This window comes from Emys orbicularis, chromosome 13, assembly GCF_028017835.1.
Source record: "Emys orbicularis isolate rEmyOrb1 chromosome 13, rEmyOrb1.hap1, whole genome shotgun sequence".
NCBI lineage: Eukaryota > Metazoa > Chordata > Testudines > Emydidae > Emys > Emys orbicularis.
This window is the reverse complement of record NC_088695.1, coordinates 49,301,785-49,319,183: the sequence shown is the minus strand read 5'-3', so window position 1 is coordinate 49,319,183 and position 17,399 is coordinate 49,301,785. Positions and strand designations below refer to the sequence as shown.

General features: G+C 53.2%; 1 protein-coding gene across 1 annotated transcript; it reads left to right on the top strand.

Annotated features, from left to right (window-relative positions):
• Nucleotides 1-6,876: 6,876 nt before the first annotated feature.
• Nucleotides 6,877-16,729, top strand: ENPP7 (ectonucleotide pyrophosphatase/phosphodiesterase 7). Its single transcript, XM_065416175.1, has 5 exons — nt 6,877-7,117; nt 9,129-9,274; nt 11,556-12,176; nt 13,221-13,458; nt 16,641-16,729. Exons 1-5 carry the CDS (start codon nt 6,877-6,879, stop codon nt 16,727-16,729), a joined length of 1,335 nt encoding a protein of 444 aa, XP_065272247.1.
• The last annotated feature ends 670 nt before the right edge of the window (nt 16,730-17,399 follow it).

The following is a 17,399-nucleotide window of genomic DNA, read 5'->3' as shown; positions in this document are numbered from 1 at the left end:
CACGGGAAGTTTTCGCAGCCACCAACATTTCTTTCCAAGCCATTGTTTTGGTCGGCATGCGCCCAGCAACTGGAGCCAGCAGCACGGAGGAGTCACCACTGAAGAACGTCTCTTGCTTGGGCTCGGCTCCTCTTTCAGGAAATGGGCAGAGCTTCCATGAGATGCTGGTGGACATTTCAGTGGTGTTTTCTGACCCACCCAAGGCACCTGGTGGAGCTAATGCCAGAGCAAGAGGATGAGAAGCCAGAGGTGAGCCGTTTGCTCATTCATTGACCTACATGACCGTAATGGCCTGCTGAACCCATCCGTTCACTCGGAACGTGCACCGATCACAGCCGGAGCAGGAAGCACCAGGGAGCAGAACTGCATGTTCCCATGTTACCGGCTTGCAGAGACCCACAGCAGACGGCGAGCTATGAATGGTGTTGTAGAGCACTGGTGCCAGTCACTGAGGTACGGTCACATCACGCCAGGAACTGAGGGGCAGGGGATTTCGGATGCCTTGGCAGTGGAATGGAGGGGGAACTGGACATTTCCACTGCTGACTGATGTACAGAGCTGAGAAGCTGTTTGGACACACCTTGCCCTTTGTGCTTTCCCTTCGGTTTATCTTTATTATTCAAAGCACACACTGTAAAAGATGTGCTGCAGTGACAGCAATACACTTTCTTAACAAAAAGAAAACCCTTTATTTGTATTCCAAAAACAGACCCCTGCTCTGACGGTGGCCACAGGCCCTGAGGCTGTTGGTGGCAGGACCCTTCTCCCCAGCATTGGCTTCCCATGAGGGTCACGTTCCCCCCGCTCCGAGTCTGGCCTTCCAGGCCCTCTTGTCTGGCCCTATGCTGGGCCCTCTGCCCAGGGCCTCCTCGGTCTCCCAGTCACAGCTCCGCAGCTCCGGTGTTATGTGCGGCACGGCTGGCAGCTGCTACCCCAGCTCTGGCCCTGCAGCCCCCCCTGCGGCTCCGCCCTGGCTCCCTGTTGGTGCAGCTGGTCTGTGCTGCTCCGGCTCCAGCTCCTCTGACTCTGGATGCTGCTCTGCCCTTAGCTCTGCCCTGGGCTCCTGGCTCCCTCATCGACCTGCCTGCCCTGCCAATAGGGCTAACCTGGAGCGATGGCCTCTCCCCATTGGCCCTGGGCCCTGTCCGTCTCAAGAGCCCGATTTCTGTGTGGTCTTCCCCTTTCTTTTGGTATTGGGAGATGGCCAACCTAAAAAACCCAGGGGGCCAGCAGCCAGCAGCCCCCTGACACATGAATATGTTCAGACCCAGCTGGTTTTGCTTCCAAATACTAAGTAGTGAGGTGCTCTGATTGTAGGGTGATGGGTGGCCATATCAAACCCTACGGTAGATAGCATATGTTCACCTATTGTCCTGACACTGAGTCCTTTCAGGATACAAGGGACGTATCCATATTAGAGTTTGAAGAGAGACCTGGCAGCTGCAGACTAGATGGTGTCTGCAAAACAAGACAATGAGATCACTGTGGGCTAGAAAGGACAGATCATGGCTGGGAAGGTCTCAGAGGTGGCACTCCATCAGTACAGGAGGCAACTGAGGAAATGTAAGGGGGAGGGAGGGAGGCATCATAAACACATGGGTTAATGGAAGCCCCTGAGTTTGAGTCATGTTTCACGCTGGTCCATTAGTTGTACAATATCTACCACACATGATCTCATAGAATACTTGGTGTCAGCAAGGGGGCTAGGAGCCATAGAGCTGAACCTCGCTGGTATGGAGAAGAGACTCAACCGACTGAGAGCTGATAACTCACCAATGGGGGAGAAAACCAAAGGGACGAGCACGGGACCCAGAACCTCCCATGGAATCAGAAAGCCATGCCAAATTGCTTTTACCCTGCAACTGAAAAGCCAGACTCAGCAGCCAGGAAGTGAAGCAATCAGGAGGAACCTGAACCCAATGAACGAGGCGGGATGGGGTAAACACACAAAGGTCGATAACTCCCCAGGGACACTGCACGATGTTAAACCCACTTTATATAATCCCATTAAAACATTAATCCCCCGTTTGCTGCAAAGTGAGTCAGCAACAACCATAATGCTCCAAAGTAGTAATAAAATGCAATGCAATTGATCAAGTGGAGGTTTGATATCATAAAGCTCAGTAGTGCTGAAGGTTGTAGTCAGGGATTAGCACTTGCAAGGTGGCTCATCCCCTCGATGGCCATCAGCAGTGGAACGGGGAGGAGGCTCAGAGGCTGTGCTGTTTGATGCATTCCCATGATGATGCTAAAGACAACCGAAGCCATGCTGCGGTGTTTCCAGGGGGGCAGTGACAAACAGAAGCGATGCTCACACCACCACAGTTCCATCATCTCCCCCAACAGTGGGGAGCAGCACAGGCTCCCAGGGCTCTATCGTGGTTTAATTCCCAGGTCAGGATTTCCCCCTTTGGTGCAAAGCAAGTCTGTCCACATCAGTCTCTCCCAGGGTCCATTCTCAGGCATGCTGCAGCTCTGCTGGGCTTGGTGCATGGACAGCCAGCAGGCCTTTCCTGAACCGGGTCGTGCAATACCACGTGACATCGAGCAGTGTGTTTCAGACACACTGCATGTCTCCAGGATGCTTTGCAAGTGAAACAAATAGCGGAGGGAGGGAAAGCTGAAGGAGATGCAGGAGAGAGAATGACACTCTCAACTGGGATGTAAAGTTAGGTGGCTGGTTAGCAGCAGGTTGCCCCAGATGCCAGGACCTGCTGAGGAGAAAGCTCTTGCACTGGCAGCGAGGACTGTGTGGCAAGACGGAGAACAGCCAGTGCTTGATGAACAGAGGAAGCCAAGAGAGGAGAAGTGGCTTGGGCAAGGCCATGGATAGTTCAAAAACAAGGGGACAGTGTTGAACTAGATCCTGAAATGGAGAGGGCGGGGGGGCCAGGGGAGTTTGAAGATCATAGGAATAAGAGATGGAAAAGACCCCTGAGGTCATCCAGCCCCACTCCTCTCCTCAGGGCAGCAGCAGGATTGCTGCCCGCAGCACATTGGCCACTGCTATGTGCCGTCTAGTTTTAAGGGTCCCATGAGACATGTGCCATGGGAGATGATTTCTCATCATATTAGAGCAGGGCTCAGTGCGTGCTTCCTGCTCCGAGGCAGGGGTATTTCAAGACAGGATGACGTGGTCCCTCTTTGCACATAAGATAGGGAGCTATTGAGCTGTGCACATGGGGAGCTGGGACGAGGGGCCCAGACCTGGCCTCTTCAGAACCAAGACACTGGACCAGAGGGAAAGTTTGTCTTTAAAAGCGGGACATGGATACAATTAAGTTAATCCTGGATGTGATATTTAGGGCCCACGTATGGGGCCCATGGCACTGCAGGGTCCCTGGGGCGAAAGACCTTCTCTTCACCAGTGTATAGCTCCAAGGGGAAGTATTAAGGGGTCTGTTGGAATCCAAACTCTGCATCTTCTGGTGTTTGTGAGTCACTGATCACCCCATGTGGTGAGGGTGGATGGACAGCCCACAAAGAGAGAGAAAAAGTGCCTTTAAAAGCTATGCGGCACCACAGCCTCGGGGTCAGGTGTGGGAAAGCGCACGGGCTGGCAGACTGCCCTGGTCAGAACAGCTTCCTCTTCCCTGTTGGTTTATCTCAGCTCCAGCCTGATGAGCCCCTTCCAGCCACGCTCGACTGTCCCCGGGCCATGCAGGAACTTGGTACCCACAATAGCAACAAGGGCTGCAATGCACCAAGTCTGGCTCCTCCACTCCTTCGCTCAGGACCTGGCTGTCTCAGACCCCGGCGTGACACGACACCCCGTATTCATCCTACTAATATTATTATGATATGATGATGGCGTAATTATGATGCATTTTGTACAAGATGAGTCATGTGAGGTGTCATTGGAAAAGTTATGATTTGCTGAATATGATTATCCTAGCTACATGCATGTATCATTTTTGTATCTGAAGTTATGAAAATTGACTATGGATCTGTGTTTCAGATGGGCTTACTCTGCAAAACACCCCCAACCAGCTGTTCAGATACAACGAAGAAGCCAGACAGTGCTAATGGCTCATCAACAAAGACAATGGGCTGTGAAGTAGCTTAGGCTTCCTGTGAGTAATGGCTGCTATGCCTCTGCAGGGGCATGTGACCAGCCCACAGGGCTCTGGGCTCCATTTTGGGTACCTGTATTTTTCCACAAACTGGGCTGGGAACTGTTTTTGGAACAAAGGGTTCCCACCATATGCTAATGCTATATAAGTGACATCACTGGGGGAGTGACATCCTCTGTGGTTCTTCACTCCCCCACAACTCAACACCTGAGAGAAGCTCGGAAAGAAAATGACTTGGAATGGGGGAGGGGATCCCAAACTGCAAAGAAAATGCAGCTTGTGCCTTGAGAATCTGCCAGCCTCCTTGTATCATCAGCCAGGTGAGGATTTGCTAATTCATATCCTATCTTTCTAGTATCTTAGGCTTAGTTTGCGGTTTTGTTTATTTACTAGGCAATCTGCTTTGATCTGTTTGCTATCACTTATAATCACTTAAAATCTCTCTTTTTATAGTTAACAAACTTGTTTATGTTTTAATTTAAACCAGTGTGACTTTGACTGAAGTGTCTGGGGAAAATCTCAGCTTGGTTTAACCCAAGCGTATTGTGCATATTCCTCTCCACATTGAGGGAGGGGAGCAGACATATTAACGAGCTTACACTGTACAGATCCCTGTGCAGTGCAAGATGGTATAATTTTGGATTTATGCTCGGGGGGGGGTGCCTGGGGAGCTGGGAAACTGGCAGGGGTCTGCTGTTGGCACTCAGGTAGCCCAGTTTGAGTGAGTGTTGCCAGCTGCTGTCCTGTTGGGTGATAACGGGGCCCGGGTGAGGCTGGCTGTGTCCCCAACCCAGCTGTGTGTTGGAGAGGGGCGCTGTGGTTCCCACAACCCCCAGACTGCATCCCAGGGGTGACAACCCGGCACACCCGGCTCCTCCACACAGGTGACTCCCATCTCCCTTGCATCTGGCTGTGGTGATGAGCCACTTTCATTTTCCCTGCAGCATCGCCATTTGCTAGCTAGGAGGGGGGGTGTTTCAGGCACACCCTGCCAGTCTGCTATAGACTGTCACAACCCCATCACATGGACTGCAAGCAACACTTCCCCCTGGACAGAGCGCGGGGAGCCAAGCAGCAGTGGGGGGTCAGCCTGGAGCAGTGGGGGCTGCTGGTTGGGAGGAAGGTGCCTGAGCCGAGCAGTGCAGAGGAAGCTTGCTCATCATCCAGCTGCCTGCTGCAAGGCAGCCTTGAGCCACCTTAACAAGCCCTCACGTTCAATTAACCAAATGCGCTGGAGGCGAAGGAGAGCCCCTGGGGGTTTGCTGGGGAAAGGTCCCCAGATAATCCAGTTTTCTTCAATAAGTCAAACCCAAGCAGCTGGCAAACGATTCGATGCAGCAGGAAGTTCTAGCCGGAGTCAGGTGTAGTAAGATGAGGCCCTGAAACATAAGCCCTTGTATCAGAGGCCCGGTCTGAGGCCTGAACTAAAGGAATGGTCAAGACCAGGGGTCTCAAACTCAAATGACCATGAGGGCCACATGAGGATTAGTGCATTGGCCTGAGGGCTGCATTACTGACACCTCCCCACCGCCACCCTCGGCCCCGCCTCCACTCCACCCCTTCCATGAGGCCCCGCCCCTGCCCTGCCTCTTCCCACCCCTTCCTTGCCCCCATTCCAACCCCTTCCCCAAAATCCCCACCCCAACTCTGCCCCCTCCCTGCCCCCAGGGGGTGCAGGAGGGGTGTGGGGGTGTGGCGGGGGCTCAGGGCAGGGAGTTGGGGTGTGGGGTGCAGGAGGGGTGAGGGGTACAGCAAGGGGTAGGGTGCAGGGTGCGGCAGGAGGCTCAGGGCAGGGGGTTGGGGTGCAAGAGGAGTGCGGGGTGCGGCAGGGGGTTCAGGGCAGGGGGTCGGGGTGCAGGGTGCAGCAGGGGGCTCAGGGCAGGGGGTTGGGATGCAGGAAGGGTACGGGGTGAGGCAGGGGGTTCAGGGCAGGGGGTTGGGGTGCAGGGGGTTGGGGTGCAGGGGGTCGGGGTGCAGGGTGCGGCAGGGGGCTCAGGGCAGGGGGTTCGGCTGCAGGAGAGGTTCGGGGGGCAGGATCTGGCCTGGCGTGTACCGGGGGCAGGGCAGGCTCCCTGCCTGCCTGTCTGCCCTGCCCTGCCCCCGCGCCGCTCTGGGAAGAGGCTGGAACGTGGAGAAGGGGGGGCGGAGGGGCTGTGTGTTGCTGTTGCTTGAGGCAGCGCCCCCAGCAGCTCCCATTGGCCGCGGTTCCCCGTTCCCGGCCAGTGGGAGCTGCTGGGGGCTCTATGTAAATGCTGGGGGAGGGCGGGGGGGCTGCGAGGGGCTCGCGGGCCGCAGAAAATAGCCCTGCGGGCCGCGTGTTTGAGACCCCTGGTCAAGACTTTGCTAACATAAAGCAAAGTTAAGCTGTGAGCCAGAGGCAGGCCCTGCTCACAGATGTTGGCAAGAAGAAGGCTGCTAATTGCACGTATCAAGTACTAATAGGATGAACATGTGCCAGGATGGCACCAGAACAGAAACTATTACTGTGCTTTGTTTGACAATAAACCTGGCCGGGGGCCTTCGTACCTTATCGGAGTCTGTGGTCATTGGGGGTTCTCTCGGGGTCTGCTGTGTCCACGATCTGCGCAGAGCCGGGGCAGCACACAGAGGGAACACACACACACAGCTGATTGTTATCAACATTGAACAGAGCAGAGCACCACACCGGTGACATCTGATAACACCAGGAATGCAGCCCAACAATTGCAGGATAAGATAGGGCCGTGAACTTAGCTCCCTGCTTCTCCTTATTTGCATTGGTTCTGTGGGATTTGTTTTATTCTCTCCGCACAGAGGCAGGAAGATGTTTACTTCCTTGGGGCTGGTGCTTGCTGTTCTCTCGCTAGGAGCCTGTGCCCCTCTGCAGGACAGAGGCAACCGCAGCAAAGTCTTGCTGGTCTCCTTCGATGGCTTTCGGTGGAACTACGACCAGGATGTGGAGACCCCCAATCTGGATGCCATGGCGAGAGATGGGGTCAAGGCACGTTACATGACTCCTGCCTTCGTCACCTTGACCAGCCCATGCCACTTCACCCTGGTGACTGGTAAGCGCCTGTAAATCCCCTCAGGCAGAGATGGGAGCAGGCTGGGGGGAGGGGCCAGAGAGGGACATGATCAAACCCCCCAGCATAGAAGGGTTCCTCTGTTTTGTCCTTCTCATGCACTTAGGACACAGCCCAACTTGCACTAATGACACCCCTGCTGTGACCTCCGCACCCACTTCACAGCATCCCCAAGGCTGCCACTGCCCATTTGTTCAGCCTTCAGCAAAGGGGCTGACTGCACTCACCAGACGTTTCTTTGCTGGCCTCTTGGGTGGGCACTGAAGATGGATTTCGCTGCACTTAAAGGCAAGGTAGCTGCTCAGCTCCTACTGCAGTGGCACCGATGTCCCAATCACATCAGTTCGGTGGCCATTTCAGTGCATTGGGGGGCATCTGATTGCAGAAACCCCCAAAGGCCCCCATTGGGATGGAGACTGTACAAAACATACCAGGAGACCTGACCCATGCTGTCAAGGCCTTCCAGTCCAAGACCAAGCCAGCTGAAGGAAGGGGAAGGGAGCAAGCAAAGGACCTGCATGCTGGAAGCATGGGGCTTGTTACTCCCATCTCCCATAGGTTTGCTTTATTTTCATCGCAAAAACTTAGTTGTAGTTTTTTTGTTGGATGCGCTCAGAGCCGAGGTCAGGGAGAGGAATGGATTATCGCAGCAGGAGAGCAGAGTGGTAAAGAGAGAGGGAACCTGATGGAGGAGGAGGGGGATGCTGGGCAGCCAAGAGGAGCAGTGGCAGGAGGTAGGATGAAGGGGACTAAACCCAACAGCAGTACGGCAAATGCTAAACAAGCTGCGGGGTTGAGAGTGGTGATGGCAGAAGGCTCCACCCGCTGCTGCTGTTTGCTATGTGGTGGGTGGGGAGGGCAGTGGGCCCAGTGCCCTGTGCTCGTCCTTCTGGGTCTGGAGCAGGGCAGAGGGGTCTGGGAGGAATTCCCTGTGAGACGCTCCCTCTGCATATCTCTGCCTACCCTCTGCTCCTCGTGAGGTTTGCTTTCATGTTGGCGAATCACTAGGCTGGGGGGTGGGAGGACAGAGAGAGAGAGAGAAGGGGGTGGGGTATCAGCCTGGCATTGACCAATTGCCCATCTGCAGCCTCCTATGTGAACCCGCCTCCCACCTGTGCCAGATGTGGCAATTTCCTGCAATATTCCTGAAAAACCTTCTTGAACTAAGTATCGGTATCTTTGGGGTCCATTGCATTAAAAGCAACATGTATGTATAGTTGTGGGCTGGGATTATATGTAACCTCTCAGGGTGGAGAGATGTGACGTGAGGTATGGCAGTGCCAAAGACTCTACTGAAAATGGGCCAGATCAGACAGGACTTTGGGGACAATACAGGGTAAGTGGATCCCTGGGGGAGATCAATACAAATTCCCCACCTCTGGTTATGCAAAACCCTGCCTTTTGGAGCGCCACCCTGAGGAGAGGGCTGTGTCTGCTAAGCACCTGTTTCCAGAGATCAAAGCACTGAGTTGTATCAAGAAATGGCTGAACTGCCCTGGCGGCTGTTCTGGTTCTGAGTCTGAAACAGAGATAGACTGGTGACCGGGGGAAAAGCCAGCTGTGGGTTTGGAAGGACTGACACCTACCAGAGCCAGGGTTGGACTTGGGGTGACCTCTGGTAAGCTTTTTAGCATGCAGGTAGGTTCTTTTATTGGGTTTAATGTGTTCTCTGTAATGCTTTTGCCATGGGAATAAATGTGCTTGCTTAGAGCTGTGGATAACTCGCAGCTGCTGGTAATACACTTCATAGCCTTTGGAGAGACAGCCAAGTGCAGGCGCTGGCTGCTAGGCAGTCTGGCTTGCTGGGAATATCGCAGGGTAAGGCAGGAGATTGCACAGCCTTAAAAACCCCAGTCAGGAGGGAAAGCGATTCGGGTCTCCACCCAGCTGGGAGATGGAAACCTTTAAGTGGGTGTCCCTGGTGGAGGCCAATACAGGTGCCATTACCCTGAACCTGCCTCCACCCCCACCTCCCCCGTCTCTCTCCTGGCAGGGAAGTACATAGAGAATCACGGCGTGGTTCACAACATGTGGTACAACACCAGCACCGGCCAGAAGTTACCCTATTACCACACACAGGGGGTCTCCGAGTGGTGGGACAACGGCAGCCTGCCCATCTGGATCACAGCCCAGAGACAGGTAGGTGGCTGCAGCCTCCTTCTCAGGCTCACGGTCCTTCCTGGCATTCACGAGAATAACCAGCAGCACTTTGTCCTTCCCTCGCACCTTTCCTGCACGGGGCTCAGAGGCAGTCCTCAGACAGCCCCCTGCAGGAAGGGAAGCATTATCCCCAGTCTTCAGCTTGAGAACAGGGGCCCCCAGTGAATCAGTGACAGAGCCAGGACTAGAACCCAGGACTCCAGACTCAGTCCTGTGCACCATCCATCAGACCATCCACACACACACACTCACTGACCCACAAGGGAGTGGGAGACTCCAAACCGTTACTTAGAACCCTTGAGAACTTCACAGCTCCTGAATGTTAGTGCCCATCTTTTGAAAAGGCCTCCAGAAATGCACCCAGCAACTGTGCCAACATGGCTGCTTGCACACTCAGAAATCTGTGCACGTGCAACCAGGGAGAAAGATGTCGAACTGTCCAGTTCCACCCAATTTGCACACGCACACACACACACACAGGTCTGCGGCATACAGACAGGTATATCTGCCATCTTGCAAGCACAGTTCAGCAGCCCTTTGGAAATGTGGCCCTAGAAGTTTGAGTTTCATCACCAGTCCAGATGAGTGAAATCATCACTCCAGTATTGTGCTGCTTGCTTTGCCACAACGTGTATAATATTCCCCTGGACTGTAACATTTTCATTCACTCCAGTGCCCCCTCTGCTGCCCCATTTTCAGAAGATGGTTATTCCTGGTGCTATGACCAGCAACAACATCCAAAGAGAGAACCTCATTTTTTCTCTTGGGATTCCATGCTGCCTAGTGCAGCCACATTTCAGGAAGGGAAGGCAGAATCCCTGATGTTACTCACCATGCTTTTAGCCCCACTTAGGAATGGATGTTGTATTTTTTAAACACATTGCAAATATCCTATGATAAATGTGGGTTAAAAAAGCCAGAATGTTGAAAGTAGAGGGACATCCATCGAATAAGACAACAAAGGGGACATCTGAATTATCCAAGTAACTCACCTAAACAAAGCTTTTCCAAACTTTACTAACATCACCGTGTGCCTTTCCAGCTTCATTGAAACATGCTCACATGACTGGGTGAAATTCACCATTGGCAGAGGGACAGCACAAAGTCTATGCACCACTTAAAACCACAAGGCCTATGCACCATTTCAGTCCCACTTGAGCCCCTAGGAGGCCACTTAAATCCCATTTGAGGGCTCAAGTGGGACTTAAGTGGTCCTGAACTGGTGCATAGACCTGGTGGTGGTCCACTGCATTTCACCCTCAGGGCCCCATCTGGTTATTGCATAACAGGTAAACTCACAATTTAGCCTGATTTTAAAAATACCCAAACAACATAAAACCCAAGACGTGATTTGACATTTCCTGGCTGCAATTGTGTGCAGCAGGCAAAGGGCAACCTGTGATCGGTCACAGCCATGTTAACACCTCTCCCTGCCATTGCCAGGCCAGGTAGACCACACACCTCCTGCCCCAACAAAGCGGCTGCAACAACTGTGATCATTCCGTTACAAAGAGCAGAAAAGTCAATCAGTTTAAGAGGTACATTTCGGTCCCATTAATGCAGCTCTCCAGGTTATCCACATCTTCTACAAGAAGCTGCAGCTGGATTGTGAACATTGGAAACTACACCTTAAACCTGCAATACATTATTTAAAGGCCAGGCCTCATTTCCTCAGAGCCTTGTCCAGCCACTTTTGGGCGGCAGCATTAGGATGTGATCTTGTGTCCATGGAAAGATTCCCACTGACTTCAGTGGACTTTGGATCAAGACCTAAGGCAGGGCTCAAATATTTTCTACTTCAGAAGAGCCCTTTTAGACTGCTACAATCATACCAGGCTAGAAGGGACCACAAGGGGTCATCTAGTCCATCCCCCCACTCGGCCCTTGCAGAGGTACGACTATTTATACCTTGTTCAACTCCAGCCATGTGGCTGAGTGGTTATACACATGCCGAAGTGCTTTACTGGAGAGGGGCCAGAGAACCCAAGGGATACACGAATACGCCGCTGATTATCAAGTGACAGCGTAGTGTTACTAACATCCGTGGGAAAAAACCCAGTGCAGAGCAATGTTGGGGTGGGTGTGTTTCAGACTAATCACTCTTCTAAATGGCAAATAAGGAAAACCTTACTAGAGACACAGGAGAGGCACAAGGGGAGGTGGGTGGCTGGGGGGAAGGAAGGGATACACAGGTGGTTGGATAGACTGAAGTGAGTAACTGGGGGAAGTTTCTGGCCTGAAATGTCATTCTGGCTAACAGGGCTTAAAGACGGGCTCTGTCTTCTTCCCTGGGGGGAAAGCAACCTACCAAGGTGAGGAGGTGAATGTGAAGAAAGTGGAGTCCCTTTTCCACAATTACAGCAATGAAACTGAGTGGATGCAGAACATTGACATGGTCATGAACTGGTTCCTGGAAGACAATCTAGACTTAGTCACTCTCTACTTTGGGGAGCCAGACTCCACGGGACACAAGTATGGCCCTGAATCCCAAGAGAGGAAAAACATGGTCAGCCAGGTGGATCGAGCTGTCGGCTACCTAAGGAGAAGCATCAAGGATAACGGCCTGGAGTCGACACTCAATCTGATCATCACATCTGACCACGGGATGGAAACGGTCATAAAGGAGAATGAAATTCACCTCCGTACAGTGCAGAACTTCTCCTTCCAAGACATCCAGTTTGAACTCTTGGATTATGGACCAAACGGGCTACTGGTGCCAAAAGCAAATAAACTAGACCAGGTGTACCAGGCCCTGAAAAACGCCCACCCGAAGCTCCGTGTCTACAAGAAGGAAGAGTTCCCCAAGAGATTCCACTATGCAAACAACACCAGGCTCACTCCCCTGATGGTGTACAGTGACCCCGGATATGTGATCCATGGGGTAAGCTGCAAACACATTCTCGTGTCTAAACTTGGACTTGCCTTTCTCACCCTCTTTCCTTATTGTGCAGCTGCATCCGTCTCCTGTTGGTGGCTCCAGGTATGCTCCCCTCCCTGAAAACAGAAAGGGGAACCCAGATGTAGTGCAGTGAACTTGCCCATCATGTCAGAAAGCAGAGTCTTTGCTCCCTGTCCAACCCCAAAGGTTAGAACAGAGCATTCCTCAGGGACGTCTCTTCTGATTTGGGAGCCTAGACTCAGGGTTCACGTATACCACAAAGTAAGGGGTAGCTATAGGGTGGGTAGGCAGAGCTGAACTAGCTTTAATCCACTAGCTTTAATCCAACTATCCTAGTACAACCCTGCTGAGGGTCCTGAGTACATACCCAGGTGGCTAGCCCCCACTGAAGTCCGTGCCACAATGCCTTCACTACTATTGTTACTTCACTACTAGCTAGATTAAAGCTAATGCAGGTATGCCTACCGGTGCTACAATTACACCTTCATTTGCAGTGTAGACCTACCTTAAGGAAAAGGGACCAAGGTCCAAATCATCAAGTTGCTGTTCCTGCCAAGACTGAACAAAGACCTCCTTCAAATCTAGTCCCACTTGGGGAAATCCTAAATGCCCGCACAGCAAAGCAAAGCACAGCACCCAACATGGTACAATTTGGGACAGGGGGTTGCTGCAGGTCGGGACTCAGGTGCACTGGCAGAGCCGGGGGGGAAGGGGGAGGCAGGCAGGACTAGCAGAGGATGAGCTCCAGGCCAGGATTCAGATGTACTGATCTTTATGATGGGAGCTTGCACAGAACCGACCTTCTTTAAGACAGGTTCTAGCCGGAGCTCTCAGGCCCTCGCTGTCACTGAATGAATCTAAAAGGACCCTACATCTGGCTGCCTGATACCCAGTACCAAGGGTGGATACACTCTAGCAGCATTTCTGCTTTTCCTCCACCAGAATCTGGTCTGGGTCTCAGGAGATTAAGTAAAAATTAAGGGGCTTGTAGGTTTGGGTACTCACTGAGACTTCTCTTCCCTGCAGAGAATCAAAGTCCAGTTTAACAAGGGGGAGCATGGCTTTGACAATGAAGATATGAATATGAAAACCATCTTCCGGGCCGCGGGACCAGCCTTCAGGAAGGGGCTGGAGGTGGAGCCGTTTGAGAGCGTGAATATCTATGCCCTCCTCTGCAACCTGCTGGGGATCACCCCTGAGCCACATGACGGGTCCCTGAGCGTCATGCAGCCCATGCTGTCCGGTTACTCCGATCCTGGGACAGGTGACCGACTCCTCTCGCATTCAGCACAGTGCTCTGGGCACTTGCGGCTCATAGGCATGGGAACTAGAGGTGCAGGGGTGCTGCAGGACCCCCAGGTTTTATGCGGGTCCTGGCTGCCGGCCCCGAACCCACCCCCAGCTGCGGCCCCAGACTCAGCCCCCTTACCCCTGTCTGGGTCCCCCCCTCCCGGAGACACGGCCCTGCTCCCGGCCCCTGCTCGGGGGGAGGGGGCAGACAGGGGGAAGGGGGCTGGCTTTCAGCACTCCCCACTATTAAAATGTTCCAGTGCCACTGTTGGGGCTCTCCAGGTAACCAGAGGGTGCCCCTGTCCCTGTGGGGGACGTACTTGCATCTCTGTCTCTCGGGTTCAGGGGCAGGCACTGTTTAAGGTTAAGCCATTCCAAAGGCACATTATCCAGCTGCTTTCCAAGGCACCTCCGGGTTGGAGAAACCAGCTACTGACGGATTCTTGTTGGAACATTGACACCTAGTGGCAAAACACCTTCATTGCCGCTTCTTATTCCTTCTCTCATTCCCCACCCGCATCTCTCCTCCCCCAGGCAAGAAGTGTCTCTCTAAGAAATCTGTCCTGGACATTCCCTTCATTAGCAGGAAGGACTTACCAGAATTCCTTCCCCTGGGAACTGAGCATGTGTGAATGAGGGGTAAGCAGGCAGCAGGCTGGAAACCTGGCATCTTGCGGTGCTGTGCATGCATTCCTCTGCGCCTGTCAGGCAAACAGGCCTTGATTACACTAGAAACACATTCACTGGTTTCTGGGCAGAGGTCCTCCGAGCAGGGTTAGACACGACACAGTGGTTAAACACACCCACCCACCGAGTCTACTCTAGGGACGTGGTGCCTTCTCCATCTCTTGGTGATTTCAGCTCCAAACTGGATGCCTTTCTGGAAGACGCTTTAGCCAAATACAAGTTATTGAGCTCAATGCTGGGGTAACAAGGTGCAATGTAATGGCCTGTGATATACAGGAGGTCAGACTAGATGAGCTCATAATCCCTTCTGGCCTTAGACTTTATGAAACTCGTATTTCCACTGCCGATCTCCACTGGTACAGAAACACTCTGGAATTTTCCCCAGCTAGAAACACTCATTAAAATCAGACCTATGAAGAGCTCAATGATACCTACAGAACAAGCGTAACAGAGCCGGAGTGAACGTTGCCAGGCTTGTGTAGACCCTCTGATTTTGCAGCTAAGTTAGTTTCATAGTTAGCCACTGCAGCCTCTGAACTGCACCTAAGGACAGCTGTGCTGAGGGCTGCAAGCAAGCTGGGTCAGGGGCGGCTCTATGTATTTTGCCGCCCCAAGCACGGCAGTGAGGCAGCCTTCGGCGGCGTGCCTGCGGGAGGTCCGCTGGTAACACGGATTCGGTGGCATGCCTGCGGGAGGTCCTCCGGTCCTGCAACTTCGGCGTACCCGCTGCCGAATTGCCGCCGAAACCCCGGGACTGGCGGACCTCGCCGAAGGCAGCGTGACTGCCACCCTCATGGTGACCGGCAGGCCGCCCCCCGCGGCTTGCTGCCCCAGGCACACGCTTGGTGCACTGGCAGGGCCGGCTCTAGTGTTTTTGCCGCCCCAAGCACACAAAAAAAAAAAAAAAAAAAAAAAGCCACGATCGCGATCAGCGGCAATTTGGTGGCAGGTCCTTCGCTCAGAGATGGAGTGACAGCCCCGCCGCCGAATTGCCGCCGAATGGTCGGACGTGCCGCCCCCCCTCTTCATCGGCCGCCCCAGGCATCTGCTTGCTAGGCTGGTGCCTGGAGCCGCCCCTGAGCTGGGTAGCACATGAGCTGCTGATTAGTAATTCAAATATATACCTGAAAGAGAAGAGAATTTCTCATATACACATTTACGTCACTCTGTAAAGATAGCCTGGACCATTCTGACAATGAAATTGGTGCAGGAAGTGAACCACCAGGATAGAAATGTGTGTACCATATTGTACTACAGGTGCAGAAAACCCTATGCTATTTCATCCTGTTATCTGAGATAGCATATGGACTCTTGTAATTAAATACTCTGCCATACGCAAGGCACAGAGTGATCCCACTGAGTGGGCTGGGCAGTTCGGACCCCTCAGTGCTATTGTACCTGGCTCGCTGCAGACTTAGGGAGATGCTAGTGCATTAGTTGTCTCAAAATTTCTGTTATTAACCCCGACGGTTAAGCAAAAAAAAAGAAAGCTGAGACTCTGGAGCTCAATTCGGCAGAAAAGGGCCAGGTCTGTCGAATATGCCCTGATGTCTGTGCACAAGGGAGCACAGCTGAGATAGTACAAGCAACTCGGTCTTTGGGATTTTCTGACAAAACAGCTTTGGAGATCTGATAACACAGCTAATGGCATTGGCTACGGTTTTTAAAGGAAAAGGATCCATCATGTGGATTTACACGGTTGTGCACCAGTTGGACACACTGTCCCTTGCACTGCACAAGGTCGACAAGAGGGAACCCTTCCCTTGGATAACTTCAGAACCCTGAAGCTCTCCCTTCCCTAGATGTGAAGCGAAAGATGGAAGGTCCTAGCGGAGCCCTTTGCCCATTCACGTTCCCACCTTCACTCAAGTTTTTGTCACTGTCCGCCTAAGCTAGCCACGTGTGCATGCTTCAACAGCATAGCAAGAACCCTTGGTGAAACACACTGTGCAGCTGGAGAGGGAGCTATCCCATGGTTCGTACCTTGATCAAAACAAACCGAATTTTCAGCAGAGCTGTCCAGGCACATTTATCCCCCACACCAAATTTTCGGGCTACATTCATGGCAAATTTCCACTTTCTACCCCCCAGCTATTTCAATGCTGCATACATGGAATATATTGTCACATGCGTGTTTTCAGAATGTGGAAAGTATGGGCAGGCATGTGTTTGTGAACTAAAATATTCTGCTCCTAAAGCAAAATCTTCAGGAAATGAGAAGTGACTAAAAACAGAAGACATGAATAGAAATAGAGAGGATCCACCCTGCAGATTGCACGGATCCAGCTCCATAGCCCTGGGGTCTGCTTATGGCCTTGCTCTCCTCGCTGGTTCTAAGCCGCTCCCTGCATACGCCCCGTGTCCCTAGCTGCCTGGCACTACAGCCCTGCTCAGCACAGCTCAGGAGGGCCTGCTTCTCCCCCAGGCAGAAGCCACTCAAACTAACCTGAATTTCCTTGGGACTTGTAGGATCTGGTGCTCTCTCCACTCACCCCAAGAAGCTGCAGCTGGTGGTGGGAATTGCCATGGTGTTGGGACTCTGGCTTGGGATATACTAATGCCCTGCTATGCAGAGGTGAGTAGCTCCTTCAAATGATGCCAAGAAGGGCAGTGGAACTGCTCGCTGCCCAGCCCCTTGTTTGCCCTGCTCTCTCTCCCCCTTTTGGACTAGTCGCTGACCCATAGACTAGTCCAAGGGTCAGCAACCTCTGGCACGCGGCTTGGCAGGGTAAGCCCCCTGGCGGGCCAGGCCAGTTTGTTTACCTGCCGCATCGGCAGGTTCGGCTGATCGCGGCTCCCACTGGCCGCGGCTCACCGTCCCAGGCCAATGGGGGCTGCGGGAAGCGGCGCGGGCCGAGGAACGTGCTGGCTGCGGCTTCTCGCTGCCCCCATTGGCCTGGGATGGCAAACCGCAGCCAGTGGGAGCCGCGATCGGCCGAACCTGCCGACGCGGCAGGTAAACAAACTGGCCCGGCCCACCAGGGTGCTTATCCTGGCGAGCTGCGTGCCAGAGGTTGCTGACCCCTGGACTAGTTGGTTCTAACAGGGACAGCTCCCCAGTCCTCTCCTCCCTCCGCAGAGCTCTGGCTATGCCATCGCTGGTGGCTGCACTGGGTGGAGTTGTGCTGTAGGTTGTTACTTTCTGCCAAGGATATTTACTGCCCTCTCAGAGTTGCACCATCCAGAGCTCCTTGCCGGGCTCATTCACTGTTTAGGAGCTAGTGCTGA